This window comes from Dermatophagoides farinae, chromosome 1 (genome assembly GCF_024713945.1).
Source record: "Dermatophagoides farinae isolate YC_2012a chromosome 1, ASM2471394v1, whole genome shotgun sequence".
In the NCBI taxonomy this organism is placed as follows: domain Eukaryota; kingdom Metazoa; phylum Arthropoda; class Arachnida; order Sarcoptiformes; family Pyroglyphidae; genus Dermatophagoides; species Dermatophagoides farinae.
The window spans coordinates 3,317,190-3,330,589 of NC_134677.1; the positions used below are offsets into that span (position 1 = coordinate 3,317,190).

General features: G+C 29.6%; 1 protein-coding gene across 6 annotated transcripts in view; it reads right to left on the minus strand.

The window, feature by feature from the left end:
• Window positions 1-13,400, minus strand: part of LOC124492173 (discoidin domain-containing receptor 2) — a 42,050-nt gene that overhangs the window by 7,417 nt on the left and 21,233 nt on the right. Inside the window, exons 1-4 of one of the 6 annotated variants that reach the window (XM_075731709.1) lie at window positions 12,106-12,162; window positions 11,782-11,975; window positions 815-948; window positions 263-669 (exon numbers count right to left, since the gene is read on the minus strand). In XM_075731709.1, coding sequence (XP_075587824.1) covers window positions 263-590 — 328 coding nt within the window. In that variant the 5' untranslated portion in view covers window positions 591-669; window positions 815-948; window positions 11,782-11,975; window positions 12,106-12,162. Of the gene's footprint in view, window positions 1-262; window positions 670-814; window positions 949-2,394; window positions 3,713-11,781; window positions 11,976-12,105; window positions 12,163-13,400 lie in introns of those variants that run through there. The other 5 variants (XM_047054994.2, XM_047054993.2, XM_075731714.1 and 2 more) reach the window with 5 other exon arrangements.

Here is a 13,400-nt window from a genome sequence, read left to right on the forward strand (position 1 = left end):
ACGAATGAATACGACAACGACAAAAAAAATAGAATCAACAAAATGGAATCCAAATATAATGGAAATACTTTGCTGACAACTATAGAGAATCGAAAATGCAATGCGACAAAGAAAAACTGAATTTCGAACTCAATTCTTTTTATTGTTGTATTAGATAAATTTTTTTTAAACATCAAAATGAATGAAAATGGAAATGAAAATAAAATAACAATAATGGAATGGGCAAACAGGAAAAAAAATATTGGAATATGATCATACATACCTGATAAGTATAATTCAGGATAGCCCATTTGCTCATCTACATCATTATTATTTTGATAATGATGATTCTTAACCGACGATACAGGTTGGCCATATATTCGTTGTTTGACATTGTTATTTTGTAATGAACATATGGCTATTTGAATTGATATGATCCAAATGAATGTGAATGACAACCAGATGAGCACTGGAAAATGATGAACTGTTAACTGTCTGATTTTTGGATAATTTTGATGCCGCTGTCGATGGTCATACATTGGAGATGAATGATGATGAGCTATAGTAGCAGTGACAAGTCGACGGCGACGACGTGTCATCATGATGATCATACGGATATGGTGACAGCATTGACAACAATGGTAAGAATTTTAGTTTTTCCTTATCGATTCCGTTGATCGGGATGTGTATCTGATTAAATTAATGGAGAATTTATGTATCAAAGATTAGATAAATACAGATCCGGTAAAACACTGGGTAAAATCAAAAAATTCAATGAATGCGCCAATGAATAAATTTGGTAAATGAGGAAATGGAATTAAAAGAATCGATATACAGAATAAAACCGATATAAGCCATTGTCATTGTTGTTGTTACGGAAATTGATTCGATTTTTTCTCAATTGATAACGTAATGTAAAGAATAATGTGGTATGTATTAAAGCCAATATTAATGTGTAGACAAAGAATTCTAATAAAAAAAATGAAAAAAAACAAAAAACATTCATTTTGTTAGAAACAAAATTCGGCCAATTATTCGACAGTAAATCGTTTTGTCATCGCTTAAGTGAACAACAGCAAGCCTGAGGCTAAAGACGAATTTTCTTGTTCTAAAACGAATTTGTCAATTTTATAAAGAATATTACAATGCGATGATTTCTATTTTCAGAATGAAAAATTTTTCTGCAAAAGAAAAAAAATATAAAACAAATGGATGATCATAGTTTAGGAAAAATAAAAGTAAACAGATCAATCATCATGATCATAATTGTATGGTATCTTTGTGTTGATGATGTCTATTTGGATGACCAAACACATCAATCAAATCATCGTTGATACGACAAATCAATTGTTAATCACGTCTAAATGTGATCAATGAAAGCGTGAAACAAAACAACAAAAATGGGCGCTTTGTTTCTTCTTCTTCGTATATTGGCCAACATGTGGTACGTTATGAGTGTCATTAATTATGATGGCCAAATGGATAATCATTGTGAATAGGAAAAAACTTTTACCAAAAAAAAAACAAACTCATTTTACATCAAAAATTTATTATCCATAAGTTGTACAAAAGTGATCAATCACTTTTATTTTATTTTTTTTGTTTAAGCTAAATTTTTATTTTTTTTTATTCTTTATCAAATTGATTGGAGTTTATTATCATCGGATCGGTGTAAAAATTCAACCTGATAAAAAAAGAATTCTGATAGAATGTTTTCATTGACATAATGATTTTGTGTTTAGTAAAAAAAAAAAATCAATTATATCATTGAACTACACATCTTCAATATGTGTGTGTGTGTGTAGGTGTGTGATAAGTTTGCTCAAAAAAAATTGACAAAACACATGTTTCGGTTACGTTTCCTCTAGAGAGAGGACAATGTAAAATCGCAAACGCAAACAAAGTTGATTCTAAATAAATGGCCTACAGACAAGATTCTCAATGAGAATTCAAAATGAGAAAAAAAATCCTGTCTGGCCAATATATACGATAGGATAGTTGATTGATGTGGTGCACATGTAAACAAAACAAAAAAGTTGGTTGCGTTTAAACTTGAAATCAGCACAAACCAGAATGTTAATTAACTACAACTTGACCATTATTCTTGGACACATGCACACACACACACACACACACATTTGTTTATTGTAATTAACTTTTGAACTAGAACTAGACTTTCTATTGATGGCCATTTCGGTTTGATTCAATTGATATTTTGGTTAGCCATTGTAATTATTATTATTGTTATATTAGAATTTTGCTCAATTCATCTGAATCAAACAATATTTGGGGAAAAAAAATCATTAAATCAGGTATTATTCAGATCACATAACATTAATTGATTTGCAAAATAATATATATAGAAGTGATGCAGATTCTTTAAATTTAAAAATTGAATATTTTTTTCCTAGATACATGGCTATAATAATATTATTATGATGGCAACCGGAAAACGATCAACATTTCGAAAAAAAAGTCAAGTGAAAAAAAAATTAGTCAATGTTAAAAAAAACTGTCAAAATCAACGAGTCGATAACAAATGTAGGAACATTAATCAGAATGGAATCAGTAAAGAGGAGGCGTAAACGACTATAGGAAATTTGTTCGTTTTTTTTTATTCTAGCCTTTCAAATTCATAAGATGGATGATGATCAGAATGAAAACGTAGTAAGGAATGATGAACAGAATTTCTAATTAAACAATTATAGCAAAAAAATTAATTAGCTTCACATTTGGTTGGTTCGGAATTTTTTTTTCTTAACAATTTTTTTGAAATTTTTTTCTTTTCTTTTCAAAAAAAAAAAAAATAAAAATAAAAATAGTTGTTACAGCACGCACGCGACCCCGTGGGCAAACCGTAGCCGTTGAGATATAAAACACATGGAGAATCAAGAGAACAAAAAAAAAGGAAATAAATCTAGCGTATATTTGTCATATGTCAAGAAGTTCTGGGTCTTTTTTATTATGATTATCATTATTATTATTATATTTGATGTCAAGTTTTTTTTTGCTTTGTTCGTAAAACGATGATAAAAAACAATCAATTAGCTTTGTACAAACGCCATATAGATATATATCTCTTTTTCAAGAAAAAAAAATTCTACATACAAATTGAATGAGAGCAATGTATAAATGTGAATAGCATGATGAATTCGAAATAAAACAGATTGAAAAATTGGTGGAAAAAAATAGAAAAAGACAAATTGACTTTTTTTTTCTCTTGTGATTCTTTATGCTCATTATATAACAATTAAAATTCTTTCAACTATAGGTTATTCGTTACTGACTAACTATTTGACTGAAGAATGACAGAATGACAAATCCATCATCCACACACACACACACACACACACACACTATGTGCCTAAAATCAAAAAAAAAAAAAAAAAAAGAAATAGAATGAAAAAATCCCAAACTAATGAGCGTCCAAAATGTATAATATAATTGAAAAGGGATTTCAAAGATTTTTTTTTATTTCTGTTGTTGAAGTCAATTTTCAAGAATACATTTTCATACAGAGGGTGTGTGCGTATGCGCCCAAATTCTGAAATGTGAATACAAGCAACAAAAAAGATTGTTCAAGCGCGAATAACATAGAATTTTGATACACACACACTAAATAAGTGGTTGTGTGTGTGTTGAAAACAGAAAATTAGACATTCGTAGTGTAGACATTGTGATGAAGAAGAATGAAAAAATAACAGGACAATCAAATCAATGCACAATTCCATTTGACTATCTTTCATTATGTTTTCAGTGTGTGCTTGAAATAATAGCAGCCTAAAAGTAACTGACTGAATGTGTAACCAAGAAAAACATGTCTGGCTCCATTATCATATTGATTTGAAACGTGAGTCACGTGTGTCTGAATGCATAGCCCCGTCCCATTGGATTCATATCATCATATGAAAAGAAGAGAAGAAAATTCAATTAGCTACAAGGATATGATATGACAATGGTGAACGAACCAAGAAAGAGAAAGCGAAAAAAAATGAAACAAAAATTAGTTGTGGTCACTTGTTTCATATCAAAACTCATAGTAATATATCAATCGTTTGGATCCATTGAACTGAATTCGATTCATTCATTCATTCATTTATTCAGGCAAATACCAATGAACGGGAAGAAAATTGATGAAATAAAATTGTCTGCAAAAAAAAATATCAAACAAATGATGTGATGCAAAATGGTTCAATTTTCCAATGATGATGATACTCAATATTTTGATAACAAAAAAAAAGAATATATTGAATTCAATGCACACACACACACATATTAACACTACTTGCCTGATCACAATCTGTGATCAGAATCACCCCCTAAATTGTTTGTCCATTCAATGACACCCACATACACACAAACACATGAACATTCAAACGAAATGGAATGGCCAGCCTGTTACAGCTTTCATTCAAAATGACTTATGAACACTTGAACGATCAGAAAATTGGAATATTTAACGCTCTGATTCAATTGAATGTGACCGGTGGTGGTGGTCAATTGTATATTTGCTTATTTTATGTGAAAATAGATCTAAACTAGTGAATAGAAAAATTGGCATCACTATACAACAATTGAAAAGATAGATAGATGGAATATAGATTGGCAACATTAATGATGGTCCATCCAATATAACAATTGTATGTGATCACATTTCATTTGTATGCAACAGAATTGATTCACTTGAATCATTGTAGGTGATGATGATGATGATGACCATTGGGCACTTTATTTTCAAAATATTGTTCTCGAGTTCTCGATGCTTCTTGTTTATAAACTGATGACATATTTGTTTATTTTATTTTGACGTCTATGAATGGAATTGAAAAAAATATGAATGGAACAATTGAATTTTGTATGAAAATATTTTTATGATCAATGCATATAAATACGTTGTTGATTGTAGATTGTAAAAATGAGGTTCCATCTGGTCAAACGACCATTATTATGAGTTTGAGCCGAGTGAATATTAAGTTATTCAAACATCACAATGGACTAGTCTAGCGTTTTCCAAACTTTTTTTGGTTGCGGACCAGTATTAGCAGTGAAATTTTTCCTCGGACCACTTTTTAAAATAGCATAAAACTAATACAAATTAGGACAATTGTCGGAAAAGCCTTTCAGTCAAGAGAAATTCAAATTCTGTCGGACTGGTACTGGGTTGCGGACCACAGTTTGAAAAGGGCTGGACTAGTTTATTCTGTAACTGGTCTGATTCTATCAACATATTAATACAATCACAATGGCATTCGGTCATATACGGCACCACATTCATCAGACAAATACACTAGATTATAAACTGGCCAATATCAAAAAAAAGAACGCACTGAAACATTTGAAAACGGTCCAGTTTCCCTATTACAATTTAACAACAAATCGAAATTAATTCCTACTGACAATTTATTACTATTAACAAGTTAAAACTAGCAACAAACAATTGAATTCCAGAAATTTTTATATTTAAGTTTAACCTCAAACAAATGAAATTCATTAAATTTAACACTGCTGTTTTCATCACAGAGGTATTATTATGATGATGCAAAATGATGATATGATGTGCAGAGAAGCAAATCATAATGATTTGTCGTTGTAAAGCCAGAATTTTAACTTGCCGCTTAACAATATATAGAGAAAGAGAGAGAGTAGTTGTAATATGATATAATTTTGTTTTCTTTTTCATGGCCATAAATAATGGATGCAACAATGCATACACACATATAAATAAAAAATCCAGCATAAACTCAATTTCAAACGTGGAATCGAAATTGGATCAGGTTTTTTCTTTTTTTTTGCTTTGTCTTTTCTCATTTAGATGGATCGTTTGGTCCGAAATAAAAGTGAGATAACTGATGATAAAAAAAAATTTTTTCTATAAATGATGACATGATATACTTTGGAATAGATGAGCTATAACAGTATATATATAAAAAAAAGGTAACCACCATGATGACAATGTTAGTCTATTAGAACTATTATATTGTCATTGTTGTTGAACTCATACATACACCATGTGGTGACATGTGACAAAATTAATATTAATCGAGATTTTAAAGAATTCTCACATTCGTTCATACAATGACAATGACTGAAACAAACAAAAAAGAAACGAATCGAGCAAATAAATGATGATAAAAATGGATGAGTCAAACAAGAACAGAATTTCAACATAGCCACACATACATACACACACATAGGAAGAAGCGGAAGCGGTCCGTTTTGTTTCCCGCTTCGTTTGTCGCATTTCTTGCTGTCTAGTAATTCGTTTGTTTGTTGTTGTTTTTCTTTTGTTTTTCAATGATGATGATTGTTTACAACACAATAAACAGGCAGCTCAAGCAAAAAAAAACTGCTAAAACAACAACATCGGGACCCAAGGAATCATTTTTCACTCAATGAATAACATTGTTTACAGGAAAAAAAACCAACCAAGAGAATAACATTCAAATTGGTACAAAGATAGTCTGTTAATTGAAGCAAAGCCTGCGAAGCAAGCTCATTGCATCATCAAAAAAAAATCATCATTTTTGTTGTTATAGATGGGTTGAATGAATGACTAACCAGCTTCTATCATCATTGTGAGCTCATAATGGGTGCAGAATTAAGATAAGCTATGGTTCCTCTTGTTGTTGTTGTTCCATTATATTCTATTTTTTTTGTCCCCAATGACTGAATGAGTTTTTTTTTGAAACTATTGCAAGCACGCACATACTACTATTACACATATAATAAACAAAAATAGCTTTAATACACAATCTGTCTTATGGCCATGTGTATACATCATCATAGGCTTAATGATCAAAAATAATAATGGCGATAATAATTAAACAATAATGGATGCAACAGACAAACATATTCTACACTATTAGTTAGTGAAATATACGATTCATATGTACATGTTCTCACATAAAACAAAAACCATCATCTATAATTCAAATTTGGTGATGAGATATGCAAATATACATTTTTCAACAACAACAACAACAACAAAAAAAATCTACATGGGTCATATATAAGTGAATATTCGTTAGTATAGCACTAACGATTCCATATGTTTAAATCATCATCGTTTTATAAATACATACAAATGAAGATTGAAAATCGATTCGAAATTAAATAAATTGAATACCTCCCAACGAGACAATTTGTTTTAATTAGATTTGATTATGATAATAACAATAATCAAACCGAATGCAGCATTCAAATCACACTATGTTCATACTATTTGGGTGGTGTTATTCTTTAATGAAAGAAAAAATAAAAATAAAAACTATATTCACCAAAGCAATAAACGTTGCATATATATAATGTTAAAGAAAAAAGAATAAAAAAAAACGAATTAAAAAAAATGCACAAACAGACATGTAATGTTGAAAAGTTTTTTCCAAAATATATTACACACACGCAAGACAATTATTATCACAGTATACACACGAAACGACCAAATGGCCCGGATCGACAAATTCAAAAGCAAACAACACACACACACACACACACACAAGAATGACAAAATGAAATGCCCACGAAAATAGGAACATTGGCGAAACACAACAACAACGTCAACGGTGAAAAAAAAAAATAAACGAGACTCGACCATATTATAAAATGGAATTCAAATCTATATAGACAAAAGGATAAGGAAAAAAATTGTTCCAAGTGTTTTATGGTTCCGTGAAAAGATGGAAAAAAAAATTTGAAAAACTATGCATATGCTGAATATAATCTCCACATAGTTAGTTTTAGGAACAAAAAAAAAGAAATCCTTCAGAAAAAAAATTATTATTATTAATACAACACCAGATGCTAACACCAAAAAAGGCTTACAGTATAATTCTTGGAAAACAATTCAATGACCTAAACACATATACAAAAACAAATAAATTGCATACAATTTGCTTCTTTTTCATTTGTTTACAAGGATTTAAAATTCTTTTTTCATGATGATGATAGCTCTAGAAATCTTTATGATGACCAAATGAATTCAATTTCAAAGGGGGCCGAATGTTCGTAATAATTGACACACATAATTATCGAGTAAAACAATAAGAATTGCCACATGTCGCCTTATATTGTACCGAAATTTTTTTTTTTGGTTATGAATAAAAAGAAACGGTTTTTTACATTTGATTCTACACAAATGAAGCAATCAAAAGGAAAAAAAAGTTTGCATATGGACTATGAAATGAGAACATTGTTCATTATCATTGTTTATTCATATACATGGAATAGATGATATTCAAACTGAATATTTTGAAATACAGAATACATATGCGGGTTGGTAAAAGTAACCCTTTTTTTCGTAGAAAAAATATTTTTCATTTTGTTTATAAATATTATGTTTTAATTTCCATATGCATATATATCGAGTTAAGGCATCATGGAACGTAAAGGAAAGAAAATGAAAAAAAACTTTACTCTTTCGAGCATCACCCCCCATTAGTTTGCCATTTCTTTTTATGGATAGCGTAGCAAAGAAGTCGATAAGAAAAAAAAAAGTTATCCAGAAAAAAAATTTTTTTTCTTTTCTTCCATGCATATTAGGTTTTTATAGTACATCATCATCATCATCATCATCATCAACATCGAGCAAAACAAGTGAAGTCAATAATTAACGAGCTGAACATACATTCATACAGACAAACATGATGAAGGAGAAGAAAAAGAAGAGTACACTAACAATTTATATTATTAGATAGAATATATTTTTGGTTGTTTTTGTGAATGTGTTTTTTTTTAAAAAATAGAATAAAAACATGAATTATGAGATTCTTTATTTATAGAACTAATAACAAGAATTGAATATATATGAATTGGTAAAAAATTTTTGGACTTCAATTGTTCTATTTTGATGATAAAAGCGCAAATTTGTGATGATAATTTTATGGTGAACAATGAGATTGGATAAAAAACAAGAAAAAAAATTGAAAATCAATAGAACTAAGCAATTTTAGATTGATAAACGAAATAGTCCAGTTCAAAAAGCCAAAAACATCTACAATAACGAATTTTTTCTAGGTTTTGGATTTTTATCCTTAGCCTGGCAACCGAATTAAATAATAACAACAACAACAAAAGTGGTGGACAGGAAATCAAAAATTGTAATGTCTCACTCTCTCTCTCTCTCTCTTTGGTCTGTCTATGTCAGTGTACGTTCAATCACCCACATACACACATAAAATGACAACATCAGAAGAAAAGATTTAAATTCTTTTCAATAGTTTTTCATCAATGTCGACCCAAAAAAAAGAGATGAGAATTCGAATGATTCTCAATGGAACAGTTCACAAATACATCAGAGTAGATGTCTCTAGGCATTGTGTGTACTATAGAATTATTTGTGTATATTGAGCAATAGTGCTAAAGTAATAATCAAAACAAAGCTACCCACCAACAAAAAGCAATCACACCCGAAAAGACCCGATAAATACCGCCAACAAAACAAAAATCGTCCAAATCGTTAATCGTATGATTGTGAAACATATATAAAATCAAGTGATGACTTTTAGTTATCGTTTTTGTACAACCAAAATGTCAAAATCAGTTTGCATTGATTTTTCTTTTTTTTTTGTTCAAGAGTTAATTCAATAAATTTTTGTCATTGGATGAAAAAAATATAAAAATAAAAATAAAAACAAAAAAAACGAAAATAATGTCAAATCAAACAAATCAAAACATGACAATTTGATTTCACAAGGGACAGTGTAGAATTTTAATGCTTATATGGTTGTTTATGCTGTTGTTGAACATCCATGAACTATTCGAGATTTTGGCAATAGTTATTTTTCATAGAGTTCAGGTATAACTGTGATCAGAGATGGTATACTGACATACAACAATCATCATCATCATCATCATCATCATTTCAATTTATTTATGGTAAAAAAACAAGCATAATAATTATGAGAAAATTCTCAATAAATAAATTGATTTATCAAGATTAATCAGTTTTGTTTTGTTTTGTATTTTTTTTAGTCAAGGACGATGAACATTTGTTTTTTGCATGTGGTATTGGTAATTCCAATTTCAATATAGACTTGCGTTTGTTTTTTTTATCATTATTATCGATAGAAAATGCTTTATTTCTGTTTTTCGTTCGAAATTGATAATCAAATTAAGACAAATCAACAGAATAATAGAAATCTAAATAATGTAGTGTATTGAACTGTAGGTTCCATCATCATCATTATCATTGTTTTTGTACTAGCTACAACAATAACAACAACAAGAAGATGAAAAAAAACGTCGTCAATTAACGTAGCACAAGAGCAAAGTTTTTTTTTCGTAATGAAAGAAAATTATCCAGAAACACTCAAACAGCGCCCATATATATTCTCATTCTCTATCTTTATCAATGTTAAATGAAGTCAAATTTATTTAAAACAATAGAATAATAAAAAGGCGCCAAGTAAAACAGAAAACACCCCCCTTTCCAACAAAAAAAAATACGAAATGGAACCGAATTCTCTAATGGTTGAATATCTATATAGAAAAATGAACATAGCCAATAGCGTGTTCAATGAAGAATGAATGGAGAAAATTTAATCTGATTAAAAATTCAAAATAGTTCAAAGAAAAGAAAAGAAAAAAAAATTCTTATTGTATATAACGGTGAGCAAAACAAGACAATGGCAAAAACAAGTAAACCAACACAAGCAAGCCAATTGCCAACGATTTTATGCCTGATGGATTCTCAAAGAAGGAAAACAGTAAAAAAAATTCAAGATTACTTCACACACACACACACACACACACAAACACAAAAAACTATGGCTATGGATAGCATAAAATACGAAACATGGGCGTAAAAAGTAATCTTGTTAAAATTTTTTATATTTGTATATTTATCGCCAACAACATTCACAAACAAACGACCGACCGACCACGGGACGAATAATGATTTGGCCTCTAAACTTTTTTTTTCTTATTTGAGAATGTGGTTCACTTGAACTATTGTTACATACACACACACACTTTACATTTGAATTATTCTTCTGTATATGCCAGGAATAACATGTGTATATCAAATGTTTTTCACTGTTTATTGTGCCTTGAGGTGAATACCGTAAATATCCAATCAGTCAGCCAAACAAATATATTTAAACGAAATCGTAGAAACAATGAACAATGATGACCAAGAAATGAAAAGAAAAATTCTATTCTTTTTCTTTTTTTTTGACCCTTTTCTATGTCCAGAATGATGAATGATAGATTCTGAGATCTTTTTTCTTGAATGATTATTATTTTGAAATTAATAATTCTTGAAAATTATGTGCACGCAATATTCTAAGTGTTCTTTGCAATTCTGTATGGTATATGAATCATCAAGCAATCATATTATTTGGTAATCATTGGAATTGATCGACAATAGTACACAATAACAATAATATAAAAGTATATATATTGAATACAATTATCATGAAATCCTAATGTTATATTGAAATGATGATGAAAAAAAAAGAAAATTATCACACAATACAATGAATGTGTGTGTGTGTGTGTGTATGATATACACAATAGAATGAATAAATTGAAAGAATTGAAAGCAATCAGAAAGAAAAAAAAAATGAAATGAAATGAAAAGAAACGACGAATTTCCATTTTCACATTAAAGACATTCATAATAATAACACACTGTATGATTTAATAGTTTCATTTTCGTTATGCATATATACACACACACACAACGAACAAGCTAAAGGTGAACATTTGAATGAATCATTTCGAATTTTTTTTCTTGAAACGACAAGATTCGATAATGAAAAAGCCACAAATATAAAAGAATAAAAGAAAGGAAGCTAAACTTACTCTCAGAATTGAAGACTATACAAGAATCATTCAGGTCGGAACGAATAAAATACATTGAATTTTAAGGAAATCATCTCTGACGAATATAAAAAAAAGATGAATCGATGCGAATGAAGAACGGAAAGAAAACTAACTGATATAACTTGGCCACGATTGCATTATCGAAAGAAAAATTTTGCATATACCAAAACCACCTAGGAATAAGAATAAGAAAAAAAAGAAGAAAATGTAAAAAATATCTTAGAAATATTGAATAAAGTGGAATTGAGAAAAAAAATTGAAAAATTGGATCGACTACTACTATAGTACACACATTCACAATACCATTAACAAGTAACGAAAATTTTTTTGGCCAATAACTTTGTGTTTGGTAAATTTACACAAACATACACACACATAAAGTGTCGGAAATATTATGTTTGAAGAGATACGAAATGAGAGCGAGAGAGAGAAAGGAATAGTTAGTTCGGGAATAACACCGAGTTGATAGAAATCGTTCTGGCAATGATTGATGGCCGATCAAAACACAAACACACACACACACACACACCCTAGACAGCTATCACAATTCGATTTGCATTGTTTCCGTTACACGTCTGCACACAAACTTACACACTTGTCGAGCATTAAATTCTCATTGATTCAATAGAGTGAATTGTATTGAGAAGAATATGAAAACAGTAAAATTATTGTTCGATCATTCCAATGAATTGCATCATCATACAGAAGTAGTAGGCTTCAATCGATTTTGATAGATCTAAAAAAGACTATAAGCTGATATTTTTAATGTTTAGAGTTGAACACGATTCACACCAATACTTGAAGATAAATATGAAGAAAAACACATTGGCAAAAAAAATGAACAATGTATTCGTCCATATTCGAATTGGTCAATGATTTGAACATACTACATCCACACACACACACAGAATGTTAACGAATATGATTGTTTTGGATTTTGGCATCATTAGGATTATGAAATTATCCATTGAAAGAAAAAAATTTTGCCGATCATGAAAAAAAAATATTCAGAAAATGAGAAAGAAAGAATTGGAACGACCAATGAACTGGCTATAAATTGATTATAACACACTTAGAAAACATTAGGGGGTTAGCTCATGAAAGAAAGCAGAACAAAACAAAATCATTTACAACAACAAATAAACAAACACTGATCGAGACGAGACCAACAAACTGACGAATACGACGATGAAGCGTTAATCGCCATAAATCGATTTTTTTTTTCAGTACAATCCTTGCCGGATATGATGATGAGAATAGGATTGGACTGAAAAACTGATGTGATGATACATTTCTGCAATTGCTTTTTTTTTGTTCATGTGATTATAAACGATGAAATTAAAACGGGTCATCACAAACAGACATATACACTTTAAAATCGATATCTGGGACCTAAACATTGGACATTGTCTCCAAAATATTTTTGATTCTACTTGTTTTTATATATCTACACAATATGTGTGTGTGTGTGTGTGTGGGTAATGGAGAATCGAATTTTTTTCTATCTTGGTCAGCTTTTGTCATGCGATACATATCAAGATGATTATATGACATGTTTTTAATGGATTTAATGACACATTTTTATAAATAAATACATA